The following is a 22,079-nucleotide window of genomic DNA, read 5'->3' as shown; positions in this document are numbered from 1 at the left end:
TGCCCTTGGGGGCTGTGCCGTTGGGGGGCTGTGCCGTTGGGGGGCTGCCTGTGTGCGTGCCCTTGGGGGGCTGCCTGCGAGTGTGCCCTTGGGGGGCTGTGCCCTTGGGGGGCTACCTGCGTGTGTGCCCCTGGGGGGCTGTGCCCCTGGGGGGCTGCCTGCGTGTGTCCCTTGGGGCCGTGCCCTTGGGGGGCCTCCAGGGAAGCCGGCGTCCGTCTGGCTTACGGTCGCGGGCTCTGCGGGGTGTTCGCGGGCAGGGGAGGCGCAGGGGACCCCGCGCGGCTGCGCTCGTGGCGGCCACGGCCCGGGCCGCGGGGGGGGCGGGTGCAGACGGGGAAACAGCCAGTTTTAGTGCAGTGCGCGCCAGCAGACAGACAGACGGACGGACGGACGGGCGGGCGGGCGGGCGGGCAGGCGGGGCGAGCGGCGGCCGCCCGGGGCAGGGGCCGGGGCCGGGGCCGGGGCCGGGGGCCGGGGCCGAGGCCGGAGCGGGGCGGGGCGGGGGGCGGGGGCCAAGCGCGGGGAGCGGGCGGGGCGGGGCGGGCCGGGCGGGCGGCGCAAGCGGCCATGCGGGGTTTATCGGCGGCTTTTACTTGGTTGCAGGCGGAGCTGCTGCACGGCGGCCTCGGCGGCGGCGATGGCGGCGCCCGCGTCGTCCAGGTGGCTCTGCGCGACGCTGCTGCGGCTCTGGCTGCGCGACGGCCCGTGCGAGCGCAGGTGGCCCTCGGACGACGACTTGGAGCTGCCGGGGCTGCTGTGCGACTTCTCGATGGTGGGCACCTGCATGTCTGGTCACAAGGCGGGCGGGGTTAGCGCCTCGGCCGCGGCCGGACGCGGGGCGCCTTCCCGGGAGCCGAGGCCCGACGGCGGCGGGGTCCGGGAGGGCACCCGGCCCTGCGAGCCTCCGGGCGGCCCGAACCAAGGCAGGGGCGCCGCGGGGGGGGGGGCGGGGGCTCCACGCGGAGGGAGGCAGAGGCGCCGCGGGGAGGGGCGGGGGGGGGGCGGGGGCGCCGGTGGGGTGGCAGGGGCGCCACGGGGAGGGGCCAGGGGCGCCGCGGGGTGGGGGGCTGGGGCTCCACGGGTGGGAGGGCGGGGGCGCCGCGGGGGTCGGGACAGGGGCGTGGGGGGGGCGGGGGCGCCGCGGGGGTCGGGACAGGGGCGTGGGGGGGGCGGGGGCGCCGCGGGGGTCGGGGGCGCCGGTGGGGTGGCAGGGGCGCCACGGGGGGGGGGGAGACAGGGGCTCCACCGGGGGGGGGCCAGGGGCTCCACGAGGAGGCGGCAGGGGCACGGGGTGGAGGGGGGCTCCGGGCGGTGGGCCGCGGCGGGCAGGGTGGAGGCGGACGGCCTGCGGACGGCGGGCAGGCACCCGGCCCTGTGAGCCTCCGGGCGGCCCGAAGGAAGGCAGGGGCGCAGGGGGGAGGCAGGGGCGCGCTGGGGCCCGCAGTGAGGTGTCGGGGTGCAGAGAAGCTCGGCCCAGGCCGTTCACTAGCCCCGCGCCGCGGACCCGGCGAGGGGTCCGAGGCAGCAAGGCGGGGCGCAGCGGGCCTGGCGAGGGGACCCCGAGGCGCGGCTCTGGGCCAGGGGCGCCCCTCCCCGGGGCCCGCGCCTGCCACCCCCCTTCTCGGGGGGCGCAGCCCCTGGGCCTGGTGCATTCCTGGGAGGAGGAGACCCGGGCGCGGCGCTCGGGCACACTGACAACACTAGCCGAGACTTAGAATACATAGGTCGGTATGTCTACGCGGCACAGGACACGGTTATGTGGTCCAGGCAGAACTCGGTTCATGATGAAGATTCAAGTTGTGGGGAATTGGCAACGAACCTCTCCAGGGAAAAGCTCGCTCAGAGGGGGTGCTGTGCGTGCTGCCAAATCCAACGGACAACGTTTTTTTCAGATGTGATGATGGTAGTTTATAGAAAAGTTACAGAATTAGCTTGAGGCCAAAGGTTTAAGTAAATGTCAACGTACCAATTATTTTGATGACATGGGTTAAATGTTCTTGATATAAATAAAACGCAGGGTGCAAAATTATATGTGTGCATACATTACATATATAATATATGAGTTAGAATATACCTATGAAAAAAACGGGTTTAAACGATGAGAAGAAATATGCATAAATGGTAATGGTAAGTATGGTCAATGGACTGTCGAGGACTTTTATTTTTCTTCGTGAAATCATATTATCATGGATTTCGGGAGCTGGAAATAACCCAACAGCTCGTACAGCCCAACCTCCTCGTTCCTTGTGCTGGTTGAAAACCAGAGTCAGGCGACGATCACAAAGTCATACACGTCCTACACCTAATTATGCGCTGATCTGAGACTAACGCTCATTTTTCCTGATTCCATGTCCATTACTGTTTGCAGGATATTATATTACATACTTCGCAGTAGAATCCAACATTTTAAAGTATATTAAATATACAGGCATTCATATTCAGGAAGTTACTGGGTGAACAAATAGAATAAAAGCTTTTTCTACTTGAAATATCTCCTACCCTTGGATGGGTCAGGGAAGATACCATGGCTTCTGCTTTTGATGACAGATGGCTTCGGAGACTGTTGGCTGCTCTGACTAGAATGAGACTTGCCATGATCGATGCTTTCAGTCTGTTCTTTGAGAGAATACCATCTAGGGGTGTTATCCAGATGAGATGTGCTAGATAAATCAATCAATACCTGAAAAAAAAATGTAGTAAGTCAATGAAATTGATATAATTCATTCATTTTTTCTGTGATCTGAAATTTAACTCAAGGAAGTAAGTCAAAAGATATGGTATGACTCTGAGGATGACAAGGCTGTCTTCCTCATTTTTCTTTACACATGACATTGAGAACAATGTCTTGTGCATAGTAGATGCTTGATAAACATTTGATTAGGGGCACCTGGATGGTGCAGTCGGTTGGGTGTCACACGCTTGGTTTTGGCTCAGGTCATCATCTCGGGGTTGTGAGATTGAGCCCCACACTGGGCTCTGCTCTGCTCTCCCACTGCACCTCCCCGCTGTGCACTCTCTCTCTCTCTCTGAAATAATGTTTTTTTAAATGAACATTTGAGGGGATCCCTGAGTGGCTCAGCGGTTTAGCGCCTGCCTTCAGCCCAGGGCGTGATCCTGGAGTCCCAGGACTCAGGATCCAGTCCCACGTCGGGCTCCCTGCATGGAGCCTGCTTCTCCCTCTGCCTGCGTTTCTGCCTGTCTCTGTGTGTCTCTCATGAATAAATAAAGTCTTTTAAAAAATAAATGAATTGATTAAACTGAACTGTATAAAATCTTTGACTATTAATTAAATTATTTGGAGATGATGTGAAAATGTAGAGTCACAACTCCATTCCTTTATGAATGAAAGCTATCTCTTGTTAAATGAACACATTTCAGTGCTACCCTTGGATATCTTTTGCTTTTAACATTGAATATCATTTTTAAAGATCGATTTTTAGATATGAGATGGATAAGATAAAAAGAATGGGTAATTTGCAATTACTAACTTATTCCCTGTATTTAAAACCTACTTCAGTTCATATTTGAAATAAGGATATGACTAACCATTTATGATGAGAAAAAAGTACTGTGTTATGGTTTAATTGGCACCATTTTTTTTCTTAGAGTTCATGAGTAATAGTGCATTTTACAATTGCTGGCGTTTTAGATCTGATGAGATATAAAAAAATGAGAACCAACATAATGGATATATGCTTTAGGTTCATGTGAACAATACATTATAAGGACTACAATAAATCAGTTTACTGAAATGGGACGTTAGATATAATACTGCGTCCTAGAACTATCCAAAGATGGAGATTAGTCTCAGTGGCTGTACCAGCATGGAGCCTGCAAGTGAAGGTCAAATGGTCTAGTTTTGATGGGAAAGAAAAGTGCAGAGTCTTGGAACCAGACAAGGTCTCATGGCACCTAGACCACACAACTGTTTGCTGTTGTTTCTGGGAAGGGACGTCATATCGTCTGGGTGATTTTTTTTTTTTTTTGGAGATGCTCTATTTTTTAACATTAATTCATAACTTATGCTTTAAGTAAAGATTACTAAGTAAAATATATTTTGTTGAAATATGATAGATATAAAAAAACACAGGATCTTATCACTCTGCCAGATTTCATGATTAGGTTAGATTCCCATGTGACCTAACATAAAATTGTTTTTTTATTGCTTTCTCCTACTTCTAGTTTTGCCTTGTAAAATATTTTGAGAGATTTTTCATGGGACACTTAGAAGAAATAGATGTAGAATGTCACATCAAGTCACTGATACATGCAGTTGAAGAATAGCAATTAAATATCCGAAAATGTGTTTTAAAAATCTAGCTCATTTCATAATAATTTATCTCAAATTTGGATTCACAGCATGATTATATACCTCCTATCAAAAGAATTTATAATTCATCTACAAATTAATTATAAAGTACATCAAATGGTAGACTGAAAACCATTTCTCAAATTATTATTCATCCATTCAAGGAATAAATCAGGAAATATGTCCTATCTACCAAACAAAACTTTACCCAAAATGATTATTTTATAAACTTGAGAAATATGCTTGGAACAAGCTCTGATTGCTGGTTCATAGTGAAAGCAAATAAGGAAAAGGAAATCAGATGCTCACCTCACCAAGAAAGTCATTGGAAGAAAATCTATCATAATCCCAGACCGTCACCTCCAGTGTTTTCTTCTTGAGCTACAGTTTAAATCAAAATGTCATTAACCCATATATCATCATACATTTGCATCACACTCTATTATAGACTCATTGACTTTCACTTCCTTGAATTCTTTCTATTTGTGTCAGAAGGCTTCAAATTTCATCTGAAAATGTGGGCTTATATTGAATATTATATAAAATATGAGTGATTTTATGGTCGAACCTAGTGTTTGTTCGTAAGTGACCTCAAACTTTTACTAATTTCTTCTTATTCTAAATCCCCTCCCTTGATTTTTATAAATAAAATGCAGAATCTATAAATGCTCTTCAAATACATGGAATTTGTAGGATGCAAAACTGTCTAGGTTATTTAGGTAAAATATTTAGTTTTTTGATTTTAGTAAATCACCAAAAAACCATAGCATTCTCTTATTTCTGCAGGTAATTTAACTTATTTTATTTTATTTTTTATTCTTCAAAATTTAACTTACTTTAAATTCAAGAACCCAGGTTACACTTTGCACCTAGCTTCAACTTCGTAATCAAATTATAAACTTTCCGAGGACTAATAAAAAATCTCTCTTTTAAAATCCTTTAGGCTAGTCATCTGTATGTCTTGGCCCATAGATTTAGCCCCATAATTCTGAGGTTCTTAAGAGGTCTTGATTTAGAGAAGAGATGAATTCCTAAAATGTTGCCTGGTGCAATAATACATTTATACACACTGAATATTTTCTGTGTATTATTTGTGAAAGTCAAAATATTGCCAGCTATTATTTTTGCAATATATACACATCAAATCATTATGGTGTATACCATAATCTTATACAATGTATTATGTCAATCATCTCAGTAAAACTTGAAAAAAAATGAAAGTGATTGGCCAAAATTTTAAAAAATACATAGGCAGTTGGAAAATACTTTTCCTCAAAATATGATAAATGTGGCCCAGCCTGTTGAAATATTTAAATTTTGCAATAATTGATGAAAAAGGTTACACTGGTCTTATTTCTATATTTTTTGGCTGCTTTGTTAAAATGCACACATTTTAACAGTGTAAACTCATGGTAACTTTGAACTGTATCCATTTTCTTTCACTGGCTACATTTATTATTTGTATTTTACTCATTTCTTTTTGTTTATGAGGCAAAACTGATAGACCACTATCTTGCAATGATTTTGTCATCGCTATTCTTAACATTAGTCTAAATCTGTCACATAGAAAATATCATTGCATACCTGTTCCATGGAGATACTTTTATAAATTACTGTTTGATTCCACTCGGGATTAAGACTTTTTTGAACATATTTAGTCCTCCTCTTGTACTCAGCACTGAATTAGGAGAAAAAAAAAAAAAGAGTTATCTTGATTATTTACCTTAACTGATTTCTTCATAGTCAGCCAGAAGGGCATGCAGACATTTTAAGATGATATTTTGTTCTAAATCATTCTGTAATCATCCCATCACCTTCCTGTCTAAAACCTTATCTTAAGTTGAATACAAAATGACAATTTAAAAATATGTTGGTTGCCTTTAGTTTTATTTGCCCAAAAGGTGGTTTTTAAAGAAAAGCTTTTAGGTGTTCTAACTATACCATAATTTTAGAGCCTTTCTCCTTCCTGAATGCAGGAGACAATTACATGAACTATATGGTAACATCAGTATCTTCTTGCCCCATAAATAATAACTTGGTATTTAGCTTTCCAATAGTTTTACTTCTAATCATATCTGCAAAGCCAAATAAATGCTCTTTCACTTTTTTCTTATACAAAATCATAGTAATTGTTTTGATGAGGAAAGGATGAGAAATGTTTGTTACTATCGCTGAGATTCCATGAACACTTGTTACCTTATATTTAAAGCATATTTTGACACTCTTAGTAAAATAGGATATTTAGTTATAAAGCAATTCAATATAATTTCTTGGTTTATGTCAATAGCCCAGATAAGCCATTATGAACCAGATCAAAATAGTTCCTCATTCATTATAACTTGGGGCATTTGAATTTTTCCTTGACTTTTCCATTCCATCTGAGCAACAGTTAGAAGTTTATAACCCAAACCTATTCTAATTAAAACAAACAGAACACCTATAGCTGACTCAACCAGCTGGTGGGTTTGGAATTATTGTTGTTTGCTATTATCAAAGTTACCCATACAGACAATGCCTTTATCCAATCCTCACTGCCTTTTCCCCAAATTTTCTGCCTAGCCTTATAGCTCAGGTCCTAGATGATACTTTAGTTCTGGTGGGCACCAGAGCCCTGAAAACCAACCTACTCATCTAGAGTCCTTTCATGTGCTTTGATTTTGCAAATTGTCTTTTCTACATGAATTGGATCCTGCCCCTTGACTTGATGTTGTATTCCCAACTAAGGGCTGACTACTAACTCTTGCTAGTCCCCGCTCTCAAGCACAGCCACATGCTGGAATGCATCCTATTGTTTCCCAGGCACTAATTTACCCTATCCATTCTAGACATAGCTATTGAGAATCCAGTTCTAGCTCACCACTCACTTTTAAAATGTCTTTCTTCTCTCTTTTGCTTTATTCTTTCTTATCAGCCATATGCAGAAGGACAATAATTCCCAACAATGGCTGCATATTGGGATCACCTAGGAATCTGAGTTCTAAGGCTTCGAAGTAGAGCAACAACTGCCACGTCTAGATCTCCCAGCCTTGCACCCCCAAGCATATCCTGATTTAATAGGATCTCCTATTAGGCGTGAGTATCAGAATTTTTTTTACTCTCTCGGGTAAATCTAATGTGTAGATTGCGAACCACTGAATTTAGGATTCCCCAAGACCTCACGTGTCAGCCACTGTGAATTGAATCCAGTTTAAGAAAAAGCATCAGTCTTCTCACTTCTAACCAACTCATTTGTATAAAAATAAAAGCAGGATTTAACCATTTTTGCATTCAAGATAAATTGCAAACAGTTTGGGAAAATGTATATGCAATGATTTAAAGAAACAAGAATTCTCATAGGCCACACACAGTATAAATTTGCACACAGTTTTTAGATAAAACTGGTGACGTTTATTTTTTATTTTTTTTTAAACTGGTGAAGTTTAAATCTATGTACACAAATACCCAGAAAATTCTACTTTGACTTATTTCACTTCTACCTTAGAGAAATTCTCCCACCTGTGCACAAGGAATGTGTTTAAAAACATTCACTAAAACATTGTTTCTAATAACATATTAATAAGAAATATACAAATGCATTATGATATATTCATTTAATGAAATAGTAAAATGTTAAAATGAATGAAATATATCTCTATATATCAAGATGGATATTATCTTAAAATCATGTGAAATAATATAGTAAGCTGTTTATGAATACATGTATATATATAATAAATGTATAAAAATCATTAAGAGTTTGGGAATTATAGGTAAGAAATTCTAGTTAGTGGTTATCTCAGGTGGACAAGGGAATGGTTTCAGAAGACTTCAGGGGTATCTATAAAATATATTTTAATAAAAAAATCTGAAGCCTATAGAGCAAAATATTAAAATTTGATAGAACTAAAGGCAAGAACACAGGTATTTGTTAGTTATTTTCTATAATTTTCAGTAGTTTGAAATATTCTACAATAAAATTCAAAATAACTTTGGTAATCTATGTTCTTTATATCTTATGTTTTTTATATACATATATATATTTTTATGATGGCATAGGAAGAATGGATGTGACCACTTTGAAGATAATAGCAAGCCTTGGTTACTACTTTAGAATTCATGCCTATTTCTCTAGGCAGGTATACTTAGAAGAAAAAAACTCAGAAGAAAAAAACTCATGAGTTTTAAAGCTTCTATTTGTTTTGGACTTTGTTACTAAGGTAATGAGATTGTGGGGAAACATAAGGACAAGAGTCATAATACAGTGGGATAATACATTTTTTATCAATGAAGAAAAGTGAAATCTATAACTTTTTAAAAAGGTGGGAATTAGTGTTAAATGCAAACTCAAGTACTTTCACTGAAATTCTAGATATGTCAATATATATGAAAATAGTCTGTATTATTAAAATGCCTTCCAAAGATATCATCTTTTCTTAATGTGAATATAAATAATTGTTATAATTTTTCACCTGCATATTTTAGTCATTTTTTCACTTACACATTTAGCAAAAAGTTCTTAATTTATGTATGAAAAACAATTTATAACGTAAGCACATAAAAATAAAAAAGAGCTAACATTCATTAAATGTTTAGTTTTTCCTAGGCAGAGTTCTAAATGCTTCTTACGTGTTTACTCATTTAATCCTCATGGCAATTCTGTGAGACAGGACAGAAAAAATGAAGCTCAGCAGAATTAAGGTATGCTGGAAAGGCTGCATACTTATTAACTGGCAGGACCATGATTCAAATAGAGGGAAACGGAATGGTTGTTCGTAAACATATGCTACATGAACTCAATTGATTAGTCTCACAAAATATGAATAATTCATCAATTTCTTAATTTCAGGCTTTATTAGCTGAAGTACCTAGTTTGTCTTCTTTACCATATAATCCAAAGTTCTTCACTTCAATTAAATATATGTATTTCTTATATAGGTAAATTATATGCAATATGTGTGTATATATACACATATAAAAAAATCAGGCCAGTTTTAGAGTTATTTAGGGAAATTCTGAATAGTATATCCTAAAAGATGTTGTGGACTGAGGAATAATTGCAATAAATATTTATTCCTGCCCAGTCACACTCAGAAATAACCAAAATTGGGGGGATTTTATGTTTTTAGTGAGTTTTATTCTTCAATTCTCTCCAGACTCAAGGTGTCCATTGCCTTCAGGATTAAAGTAGATACATACAGTTGGCCTCTACTATTTCTGGTGGGGCTGTAAAAATGATAATTAAATCCTTTGCAGCTTTTTTGTACTTGAATTTTATAACACAGAGATGGTCACACAAAGCCATTCCTTCAATAACATTTGTTTTATAACTACATTTAGTGACTGTCTTGAGCATGACCCCATTGGGCTGTGCTGCCACTTGACACAATTGAAAACTGTTTGCACTTCCACAGCCACATCAAAATCTGGATTTACAAGTTGAAGCTGGCTAGGGAAGCAATGGGATTCTTAAATGTGAGCATAAATTAGGTTGAGAAAAAAAGTAGAGCTTATTTTCCTTTCCCTTCTTTGGAAAACACACTGTATCCTCTCATGGGAAGATGGAAATAATGATATTATATTAGGACAATTAGGCTGTATCTAAAAATCAGGAAGTTTTTTAATAAAGGGAAATAAAAAGTCAATCAAGATGGGGCATGATGCTAATAAAAAAATTAACCTTCGTCTTCTCGAAGTTTGACTAACTTCTTTTATCTTTCATTTTTTAAATTATTGACCCCTTGCTTTCTCCTGAGTAGATATGCTTTTAAGGCAGACAGGAAAAAAAAAAAAAAACAAGCCTTGAAATTCAATTATTCTCCCCTACACTGGCAAAAAACATAGTTCTTTATGTTTCTCTTTTAATTTAAAAAAAAGAAAGAATATGATGGCTTCTTTCTATTTTGCTTTCATAGAATTATCTAAAATATAATTTTATTTAATCTTTTGTTTTATTTGGTTGTCCTTTATTGGAAATTACACACACACACACACACACACAAATTTATTTTTAATTACTCCTCTAAGGATTTTCCCTTAATTTAGAAAGAAATCCGATCATATGCCATTTTATAAACCCTACTGTTCCGTGCAGTAGTGTTTTGGCCACATCACATCTGTGCTCCCTGAAGTCAGAGCCTATGGCTGTTTATCAGTTCTACCCTCAGCATCTTAGAATGTCTGGAGCAGTTTGTGCTAAAGAAATGTTTGTTGGATGGATCATTAAAAAATGCTTTTGGTTTCTTTCCCCTTAAAATCTTTTGAAATGAAAAAAGTTTTGTCCTTTGAATTGTAGATGCATGCAACACCTGCTTTATATAGGTCCTGGAGAAAATAGTCTAATATGCTAACAGGAGGTTTAGAGAAAGTCCAGGCAGGAACTGAACTTCCAGGTATCATGACAGCTAAAATCAGCTTCAATCATAGCAAAATTTCATTAATGGGAAAAAGTCTGCACTTTGTCAAATAGAGTAATGAGAGAAAACCAGAATGAGATCCTTCAGATACGCTCATTTTCACTTTTTAGTTATCCAGGGACAAATACTCTTCCCTGTTTCACTTCATCTCGGTGCTGACAGTTAGACTTTCAGAGTTTATGAGTATATTGATCCGAGGGTGGGGAAAAGGAAATGAGAGGATATGAGAAAGTTGGACCAGTGAAATTCTTATCAGTTAACAGGATTTTTTTTCAATTTTAAGAATGACAAATTATTATATTTTATTATTGAAGAAACAAAGTTGTTTGGTTTCCTATAGACTGTTGATAAATAATTCTGTGTAATCCAATAGCCCAAGTACCTGTATTTCTTTTTTGTAGGAATAACTGACCACTAGTGACTTGATATAGCCAATCATAAAATAAGAATAATCCATTAACTTTCATAACTGCAGGCTTTATAAGCTGAAGTGTATATAGGTTATTTCCCTATAATCTACCCTATAGTCTAAAGTTCTTCACCTCTCTCTCTGTGTGTGTGTGTGTGTATATACACACACACACATATATATGTATATAAAATGTATAAATTTGTATTATACCCACATATCACAACAAATTTAGGCCAGTTTTAGAGTTGCTTCAGGAAATTCAAAGTGGTATACCCTAAGAGAGTGTATTTGTACATAATACAATAATATCAAGTGCCGTTTACTGAGAGCTTATTATGTGCCAGATATTATGCTTTTCACTTTTGGTGTACTACTCTGTGTGTTTTAAAAAAAATCCTGGGAGGGGGGTTATTATTATTCCTATTTAGCAGAAGAGGAAATCATTTTAGAGAAACCTCACAACTTCTAAGAGGCAGGGCTGAAATTCAAACCCAAGTACTTTAGGACTTTATTCACTGGCCTCATCAGCCAAAATTATAACGTTAGTACCTTGTCATTACTATTTTTTCTTGCACTGACAATTCTCAAAGAGATGGTAGAAGTGACTTCTAGATGAAACACAGGATAAGAGAGTGACTTCTAGGTCTTCAAAATTGTAACCAACGCATCCCAGACTATTTCAACTATTATTTACGTTTACAAAACCTGCTCTCTTCTAAATTAAATATAGACAATTTCCCCCCAGGTTCTCTAGATAAGGGTAGGAAGGTTCTGAAAAAAATGATTGATAATGTCTGTTCTAAAATGACACTTTTCTTTCAATTGAGCTAATTTTGCATATCAGTCTGAGAGATCTGGATGCTGTCCTGAGATGAACAAACTAGTCATCACAAGCAACCTTTCACAGAATCGAATTTACCATGATTATGTGGCTGCAAGGAAAAAAAAAAAGTTTCTGGCCACAGAAAGGGTGTGGTGACTAATCCTATTCTTTTCAATATTTAAATACCTACGCCATTCAAAATCAGAAACAGCCTCTTTTGGGCAACAGCTTGTCCAGATTAATAAAGATGTCAAATTTTAATTTTGCAGACAAAAACAAACCCTATAACATTAATATTCTGGGTAGAATTAAAATTCTCATCACCCCACTGCAATAGATGGTGCAAGATTCTCCTCCCCAACTAAATAGCACATTTCATATAAATGTAATAAGATGTGCAGAAGAATGCTCTTCGTTATGTGTCTGAAAGATACCCTTGTCTGACAATGTGATGATGTACCAAGTTATAAGCTCTGTTAGAAAACCGCTTCCTACTATTGGCAAAGAAAGGAGAATGTTTATGTTCCTGCCAATGTACTGGGGCAGGCAGATTATGGCATCCTGTTGCGTGGCAATGCCTTCATGGTGCAGAAGGTATAAAGGCATGGAAATGTCTCAGTGTCAGGGCTAAGTAAGGAAAAAGACGAGAGAACTATGATATTTAAGATCAGATTTATGCCCAGTATTGGACATCTGGAAGATCAGTTAATTTCTTGAGAAAAATGACTAGATTTTATTTTTATTTGTAATAGAAGACTCAGGAGAACTTCAGCCATGGTTATCACATGAGAAGCTAAATTAATTTTAGTGGACAAATTACATATGAAAACCAGTTATATCTAATTTCAGGTGGTCTTTCCTTATTCATATTCATATTTGATATAAAAATACTAAAATATTTTAATATTGTCTACTTTTCAATGTTCTATTGCACACATCTGCTAAACCTATTTAGTAATATTGTAATCAGAACAATTTGCTGGTAGCCTAATTCAATGATACCAACCTATAAAAAGATGTAAATTATAGCCCAAACTGAACCACAGGTGAATATACACAAATCAGCAAAAAATAAAACTCTAGACATTACAATGTAGCTTGACAATGAAAGAGAACCAACTCTACCTTGCATTCTGGACAACCATGACTTGACTGCATTGATTCCGAGAGCGAAAGTGAAGGATACAACAGGCAAGTTGGGAAGACGGGAAGAAAAAAAGTTAGGAACAGAAATAAGGAAGAAAATATGAGAATAATAACTGGAGGAGCTACACATATAAATAACATGAGGCAGAGTATAGTCTTAGAGTTAAAGTGAAAATAACAGGTCACAAATGCCTTGGCCACTGTACTCATTAGTAGTAATTTAAGGAAAGGTTTAGGAATTGAATAAGCGTAGTTCATTAGCTCCCTTTGGGGCAAATCCCAAAGAACAGGCATGTTTTATCTGACAAAATACATGGAGATGGCTTTAGGTGGAAACTCACTCTTTATTTCACTATAGTTCCTCATTTCCTGTTACCCCGTGAATGGCTGAGATATTCATGTTACCTGCTGCCCTTTTGGGTTATTCAAGTATGTAATAGTCTAATTGAAACATATCCTGTAATAAATAAAACATAGGTACTCTCATATTGTATAAAAGGCGATATTCTCTAGGATATTATTAGAGATGACAGAAAGTAAAATACACTGCTTTATTTTCATTCATTTGCAAATGCTTAATTAGGGATATACCCTTGGCAGTGATTTCTTCTTGTCCCTTAATATTGTCATTAAATAACATTGGAGTTCTAATGACCCAATCAAAGGCAGAATGAAGTTATCAGTTTGTTGTTGTTCTGCTCACATTAAAAAAAGATAGCCAAACTGCAGTTGTAACTACTAAAGATTTAAATGAACATAAAATAAAAACCCCCCTTTTCTGTGCTATATGGCTAATTGGTGATCCCTGTAAATTCAATTCAATGAATTAAAATTAGAATCACAAAACCAGCAATTCTAAATTTCTAAATAAAATTATTAGGATAAAATTAAAGGCTGTATACTTAGTTTGATAAAACACCTGGAAATTTTCAAATTATTTTCTGAGTATTATTTGATTTCTTGACAAAACTATTGGCTCTGCTTGCTTCCTTGGCCCTGTCATTATCAACAAGAAAGATTAATCTCAAAAGAAATGGTGATCTGATGGTGGTGATATAGTCAACAAACAACAGATTCAAAGGTAATGTATAACTCTAACTTGGATCCTATTCAAACAAACCAACTATAGTCACAAACATGCTTTGTATGATCTCAGTGCTTTTAAATTTGTTCAGGTTTGTTTTATGGCCCACAATATAGCTTATCTTTGGTGAATGTTTCACATGCACTTGAATATGTATTCTCCTATTGATGGGAAGAATTCTATAAATATCAATTAGGACTTCAATTAGGAGGCAATTGGGGAAATAAGGAATTATTTAAACATTTTGAAAGGACAGTGGTTACATGTAGTATTATGATTATGTTTTAAATGAGTTATCTTTTGGAAATATATAGTAAAGTATTTGCAGAAAAAGTTATGAGTTGAGATATACTTTAAAATAATCTGCGTAGAGGGAGTATATAAGGGTAAAAATGAGACATGATTGTCTAGGAAATGACGATTGTTGAAGACGAGTAATGAATAAGTGGTGGGTCATTCTTTCTACTCATGTGCAACAATTCGAAATTTCCAAGTAAAAAGTAATATTCAAATGTCACCCCTCAAATAAAAAATGGATAAAAATAAAACCAGAGCCTTGAAATTACTAGCTTCAAATTCTTTTTTATTATGCCTCCAATTGTTGATTATTTATGGTTCCATCATGCTAATTTGGCTACTATAAGTTGTTCATATAAGGTATAATGATCCGTTGGGTCCAAATCACTGTTTTGACATCATCTTTGAGTACTGATTTATACACCAGAACGTAGCAATTTGCATTTATCATGTGAAAATTAAACATCCCCAAAGAACACTTGCTTTATATGAACAGTTTGTATAGACATGCGATTCAGTCATTTTTCATTTATTTCCCAAATATTTACCATACTTATTAAACATGTTTTAATATTCAACATTTCAAATATTATTCTTATTTTTTCTTATTTTATAACTCTTAAAACATTGATTTGAAAATATTCATATAAATAGGGATACATCAATAAGTCACTTAATGAACATGTAATGTGATAGACAATGATGTCCTATAAGATAAAACAGTAACTTACAAGTCCCTGAACATTGGTTTTGCAAATGAATTTAGGAAGGTAAAGCTAATTCTCTAAATTTGCTACAAATAATTCCTTAAATGATTTCACAGTTCATCTGATTAGTGAGTGTGGTTTCTAGATTCAAAAGGCTGACATGTCGTCAAAACAGGTTTTATCATGATCAGGGCTCTCCTGGAACACTTTAGGGCTTAATTACAAATTTTTATTTCCACCTTACCTAATAGTTGAAAATAAATAAATAAGACATATAAATAAAACTAAGGAACAGATATTAAACTTTAAAATTGGAGACTGGAAGAAATACTAACACTATTTTTTAATCCATGGCATGTGATACTTAGAAGACACTGCTTCTTTACTCACCCTCTCCCAGGAAGAAGGTACACTTTAACAAAGGGGTCCGAGTAACCATTGTTGTCTCGAGGGACAAGGTTTCTTGCTTGGAGAATATGGATTATGAGATTTCCGAGATCATAGTTGATTTGAAGCTTAAAGGGACATCAAAATATTCCATGAATATTTTGCTGTTGTCTTAAGAAATCTATAATACATTATTATTCAATAATTTACCAGTACTCTTTTTTTTTTTTTTTTTAGTGTCCTAGGGAGCACCAACCTTCATTTCCATTTTACTTGAAACTGAACAGACTAGTGTATGTCTAATTTAATTGAGAGCTTCCAGGCACATGCTAATTACTAGAAAATGTGCTGTTCATTCTTTCCATGGTTAAAGTTCTGGCCTGTCTAAAATTCATTTAGAAGTATAATCATACAAAAAAAAGTATAATCATACAGTGAATTGCTAGTTATATTTTGATGCTAAATTTATACTCTTAGAAAAATACTACATGTTGTCAGCGTTCATGAATACAATTACTAGGATTTTGAAAATAAATTGCTGAATTTTTTAGAAAATGTCTTTTGCATTTTACCAGATAATTAGCAGTAGGTGGAATCATTATTTAAAGATAGAGCTGTTAGTCTGAAAAGAATATTTAAGAACATGTAGATTTGATCTCTTTCTATAGTATGTCATATTACTGATAGTTTTTTCCTGTGCCTGCTTTTCTAATACTGTCAGAATATAAGATAATAAGATCTTGTTCTTTAATTTTAGACACTGAAGAGGAAAGAAGAGGCCCTGCCTCCTAGATTTAATGGCTGTTGCATAATTATCACTGAAGAGGAAAAGATTAACAATTTAAATAAATATTTGAGAAGCCTACTTATTTCAAGATAATGGAGTTGACTAATTTTTCTCCTTCAAAACTTAAATATTCTTATGGCATCATTTTCAATAAAACTTAATTTTGCTTGATGCTGCTTTTGCTTATCAAATGACAGAAAGGAAAGGATCTATATGTGAGAGGAAAAAATTCATATATAAAAATACTAACCGATTTTTTTAATTATCATTTGAAGCAGGTATGTTGTGCTCATGTTGAAAATGGGAAATTTTAGAGAAGCCAAACTTCATTTAAAATCTGATAATTTTTTTTTAAAGATTATTTATTTATTTATTCTTAGAGACACAAAGAGAGAGAGGCAGAGACACAGGCAGAGGGAGAAGCAGGCTCCATGCAGAGAACCCGACGTGGGACTCGATCCAGGGTCTCCAGGATCACACCCTAGGCTGCAGGCGGCGCTAAACCGCTGCGCCACCAGGGCTGCCCCTAAAATCTGATAATTAAAATAATTACCTAATATAAGCATAATTTTCATCTGGTTATATTTTCTGGCAGACAAGGAATCTTCAGTTGCTTTTCTCAACACAGAAAAGCTCAATTTGTCTGACCATTATGAAAGCAAAGGCAACATATAAAATACAAAGTACCATGAAGAAAGACAAAAAATGAGAAGTTTAGAAATGCAGTAACTGGGGTTCCAGGGTGGCTCAGGGCCTTCGGCCCAGGGTGTGATCCTGGAACCCGGGATCGAGTCCCACATCTGGCTCCCCGAAGCAAGCCTACTTCTCCCTCTGCCTGTGTCTCTGCCCCTCTCTCTGTATGTCTCTCATGAATAAATAAATAATAGTAAAAAAAAAAAAAAGAAATTCAGTAACTGTGTACCCTAATGGGAATTGAAAAATGGAATTATTCTGCACCAATTTTTACACTGAGATTTAGAACAGCTTCCAAATCGTTAAGGAGAACTTCTTCCCCTCGTACTCTTTTCTTTAATGGCCTTTATGTCCACTTTTATCTGGTAAGGCACCAAAACCATTTATTTAAATGAAAACTTGCAGGCTACCATAAGAAAGTACTTTTCAGAAACTATCCTGCAGTGCTTTAGAAAACACTCAGGATTGCTCAGATGTTACTTTTGAGACAGAATGAAATGTCCCCAGACATTTCTTTCAACCAGATTTCAACCAGAGCTACTCCAGGGTAGCAGATTGATCATTTGGGTGACCACAGAATGTTTCATTTGCAAAAAAAAAAAAAAAAAAAAAGTTTCGGTATAAGAAAATAAATAAACTAGAAATCACTGTCATGAGAAAATATTTTTTAAAAACAGCCTACACATTAGAAAGAATATTATCAGAGTAAATTCCCACTACAGAATTAAATATCACTGCTCAAGGAAAAGGAAAATGAAACAAGAATAAATAACCTCAAGCCTGAACGAAACATGGCAAATATTGGTCTGTGAGGAAGAAGTTTAAAAAAAAAAAAAAAAGAAAAAAAAATCTAGGAATCAGAAAATCAGCAAATCTAGCGTTTTCTTGGTGACATCAAGGAAGATCAGGTCTGGCTTTCTTGCAAGGGGGAAGCAGCAGCGAGGAGGCAGGCCGGGCAGCATGGAAGGGGCCAGGCCTGGGCCCTTCTTCCCATCCCAGGCTCACGCCCGCTCTGCTTTCATCAGCGGGAGCCCAGATGACCGCTTCACTGAGGTCCTCGCACTTGCAGTCTCCCCCCTGTAACATCTTCTGGAGGCCACTGCAGTATGACATCTTCTTACGTATTCCGTTCGGTCTCCCTTACTCCAGAATCCTACCGGGCACCCTCGTGCAGGGCTAACACCACTGAGCTTGTGCTGAAGGCTCTTTTTATATTTAGTTTCAACTTCTCTGTACAGGAACATTTCAAGGCAGCAAAGCTGATCCCTGCCTATTATTACTCTCTGGCAGCGGAAACTCTCCTCTTCTTCCTACAGGAACACAATCCCCCTTTTCTCGGGGCTTAGCCTCAAATTAATTTGTTCAAGTCTGCTGTCCTTTGTGAAATCATTCATGAAAATTTCGTCTAGACTATGTTGGAGAGACAGCTCTAAGACTTCCTGTTCTCTCCCCCTTATCTGAAACCTGCCGTCTTCAAATAGTTATCATTTTACATTGTGTTTATTTTTTCTATGTGATTTTTCTTATCTATCCTGAATTACTTTTTGGCATCATCTGAAGCACAGTTTTTAAAACATTTCTGACTTTGACTCACAGTAAGAAATATAGATTATGATATAATATACACACAAAAACATGCATTTATAGATGTCAAAAAAAAAAGAGATGTGTACTATTTTTCTTCTATGCTCCTGGTCAAATCCCCTAAGTTGATTTTATGAATTACAAACTTGTTATGACCCCTGGTATGAAAAACACTACTCTAGAAGAAATGTTCAATAATTATGTAACACTTGTTGGTAGGAGGAAGGAAAGAGGACAGCATTGGACTCATGAAACTCTTAAAGAGGAACCCTCACACTTCTGGGAGAATCTGTTATATTTGAAACATATTCAACAAATATAAACTAAGACGTAAAACATACTGATACTGCTAAGGCATCAGACACATATGTCAAGTTATAGAATTCCATAAACAGATTTTATAAACTATATATTTGTACCAAAATGCTGCTCTATAAAATAGTATTTTTCTTTCACAGGTCTGAATGTGTAATATATAACACATACAAAACAGGAAAGGTCCTAACAGTGTTTAGAATTACAGTAGACCAGTGAGGGGGTGTGAACCAGCCAACGAAGATGGTACAATGATGATTTTTAAAAAACTTTCATACCTGAATTTCCCCTGTAATCGGATGAGAGACAACCTTTGTTGCATCAGTAGGCTGCAATATTAAAAACATGTATTAATGGATAAGCCCATCATAAAATTGACCATTTCAACTTCCTTCTGTAATTAATTTCTATTTGGTCAGAACACACTGCCTGGAAAATGCATTTCATCCATCTGGCTGCTTTGGATTATGGGGTCTATTTCTACTTCTCAATTTGTGTTTAATTTTATAGATACATAAATCTGTTTTTTCATTTTGCTCAACCTGTTGTGAAACTATAATTTTATACCTATAGGACTGCATTTTCAATTACTTAATGAAATGAATACTTTGGTTTAAAGTACTCAATTTAGCTATTTACAGGTTTTAAAGATCTATAGAGAAATGAAAAAGACGTTGTTTTTAGACAACAACAACTGCCTAGGAGCACAGAGCTTATAGAATGCCATCCTTGAGCTCCTTTGATGGATGCTCAACCCCTCACTGCTGCCTTCTAGAGTAAAGCACCCAGGCAATCACTTCTTCATAGTTCACATTCCTTAATGAAAGTTCTATCCTCTTCTATGTAAGTTCTCACTTTCTTAATAAGTTCCTTATGTCAGTAAAGCCCTAAGAGCAGTTAGGAATGTGATCTGGTAAACTGGTTCATAATGCTGAAAAAAGTGACAGATTGCTGATTTGTTACATTTCAGTGCAGTATCTGTACAAAAGGAGAGATGATGTCCATGACTCCAGATCAGCAATAGAGTTTCAGGCAATGTGGCACTGACATGGGGAGATATTCATTAAGATGGAGGCCAGCCTGCTACCCCCAAAATAAGGCCCTGTCTGCCTACATGTACATAATACTGGCCTGGTTTTAATAATTAACTGGAAAAGGAAAGATCCTTAATATTTAGGTAGATATACTTGTTGCCTTTCCTTTATATTTTTATTCTAGAAATGAGGGCAATCCAAAGAAGACTATTCCAGGTCTTGTTTTAGGAAATAACTAAGGATACAAATAATGTGACCTTTCGTAAAATTATATAGAGTGGAGGTTAAATTTTCCAAGCCATATATCCTTTATTTAGTTGAGCTCCTTTATAAGAATGTCCATTCATTAATACTGAAATTCTGGCTGCAAAGGGTAAGCTACTAGTTAATGAATAAGTATATTTACTTCAGAATTACTTTACCGCTTAAATTCAAAGAAAAGCAAACTGGATCCAGAAAAAGGACTATAGAAGCCTCTGAAACTATTTGTATCTTGAGTAAAGATGGGGAATTTCCGAAAAGCAGTTATTTTTGCATTCCAAAGAGGAAAACAAGAATAACACACATAAAAACAAAAAAATGAGACACAAAAACCCCTCATAAAACACAAAGCTAAATTATTATTGGTAACTTACTTTGTTTTGATCTCTTTTTGACAGTTGTATCTATCTGACATATAATCATGCAAATATAACTAGATTTAGTAAACTTATGGACCATTTTTAATTGTTCTGGGGTGTGACACTAAACTCAATAGGGTAGAGAGGGATACTTTAAATTACAGAAGGAAAAAGATCACTATCTTTTTGGACACTGAGCCAACCATGAGCCCCAGGTAGTTACCCTTCAAGATCAGACCAACTATTTTCCTTTCAATGATGTCATATCTTTGTGAGGTTGGTTTTTAACGATTGCAAAGATAAAAAAAATGTACTTCAGGAAGATCAGCGAGGACAGTGTACAACAAGAAATCACTTTGTTAGTATGCAGTCTGATTTCATAGTTTGAATTGTGCAATGTCTATCAGCTGCCCATATTCCAGTGATATGTAATTATTAGCAATGAAACAAATACATTATTTTTATTTCATCTTATATGTATTATTTTTTTCCAATGGTTATTCAGATACTAATTAACTAATTACTTAACAAATAAAACTGTTTTAGATGTATCTTTGGGCAGAAGACAGCCATGAAAAACAATTACTGAGATGTTCAGGGTACTCTGACCAGCAAACTTTGGGAAACTAATGACCTATTTCATAAGACACTTAAAACTAAGTACTTTAATTGAATCATTTATTCAAACCATGCCTTGAAAGAAATCATTCAATCTTTAAAGATAAAATGATGAAGGTTTGGTTAGAATTTCAGAGACAAAACAGCTTGAGATGGTAAAATAAAAAATTTGAAGATAAAAATTTGTATTGAATTAGTTTAAGAAAAATAATCACTTAAAATAGTCATATACATAGCTTATATAATTTAAACATTTATTTAAATAATTTAGATTCATATTTTGCCTACATATACTCAGCAGAAATCATTTAGAATATTAACAGATTAATAATTACTTATGAATCATTATTTAGAATGTTTACTAGATGGTGTTCTAAGTATCCAAATGTATAATTATGCTAACTATATTTAAATATTTTAGATTTAATACATTTCATTACCTTAATGTCTTATTATTTAATAGTCTCATATCTAATAAAAACACAAAGAAGTTAAAACCATAATTCTATAAATTATCTGAAGAACATATGACATGTGTGGACATACTACCTGACAGGGATAGGTAAGTTTCAGACAGTCACTCCCTATTTCTGTAATATCTCAATAAAAATTCTTTAACATTGTAGGATTTGGAGAACAAATGAAAAAAATGTATTGCCTTTTATGAATACCACATGTTGATGGGTCAAGAAATATTAAAATTAAATTTATTTATCCATTGATCTGTTCAGAAAAAAAGGGTTTCAAGAAACTATACCAGCTAGATGTTGAAGATAAATGTCCCAAAAGATGACTAAGTAACGGTCTCTTTCTTCAAGAATGTTAGTATCTAGTTACTATGTGTTTCAATGAGAAATGTTCATATAATTAT

At 37.1% G+C, this 22,079-nt stretch overlaps 1 protein-coding gene and 1 long non-coding RNA gene across 6 annotated transcripts in view; one reads left to right on the top strand and one right to left on the bottom strand.

Moving 5' to 3' along the window:
• The window catches only part of PCLO (piccolo presynaptic cytomatrix protein), a 390,788-nt gene that overhangs the window by 66,278 nt on the left and 302,431 nt on the right, over positions 1 to 22,079 (bottom strand). For 4 of the 5 annotated variants that reach the window (XM_077863838.1, XM_077863841.1, XM_077863842.1 and 1 more), the window contains exons 14-20: positions 19,215 to 19,265; positions 15,561 to 15,685; positions 13,062 to 13,088; positions 5,894 to 5,987; positions 4,619 to 4,690; positions 2,500 to 2,680; positions 594 to 788 (exon numbers count right to left, since the gene is read on the bottom strand). In XM_077863838.1, coding sequence (XP_077719964.1) covers positions 594 to 788; positions 2,500 to 2,680; positions 4,619 to 4,690; positions 5,894 to 5,987; positions 13,062 to 13,088; positions 15,561 to 15,685; positions 19,215 to 19,265 — 745 coding nt within the window. The remainder of the gene's footprint in view (positions 1 to 593; positions 789 to 2,499; positions 2,681 to 4,618; positions 4,691 to 5,893; positions 5,988 to 13,061; positions 13,089 to 15,560; positions 15,686 to 19,214; positions 19,266 to 22,079) is intronic. The other variant, XM_077863839.1, reaches the window with a different exon arrangement.
• Positions 12,392 to 16,426, top strand: LOC144292898 (uncharacterized). Its single transcript, XR_013360298.1, has 2 exons — positions 12,392 to 14,163; positions 16,315 to 16,426. It is a non-coding gene; the product is annotated as an uncharacterized LOC144292898 (long non-coding RNA).

The sequence above is a fragment of the Canis aureus genome, chromosome 21 (assembly GCF_053574225.1).
Source record: "Canis aureus isolate CA01 chromosome 21, VMU_Caureus_v.1.0, whole genome shotgun sequence".
Taxonomy (NCBI): Eukaryota; Metazoa; Chordata; class Mammalia; order Carnivora; family Canidae; genus Canis; species Canis aureus.
This window is presented reverse-complemented; position numbering and strand designations above follow the sequence as displayed.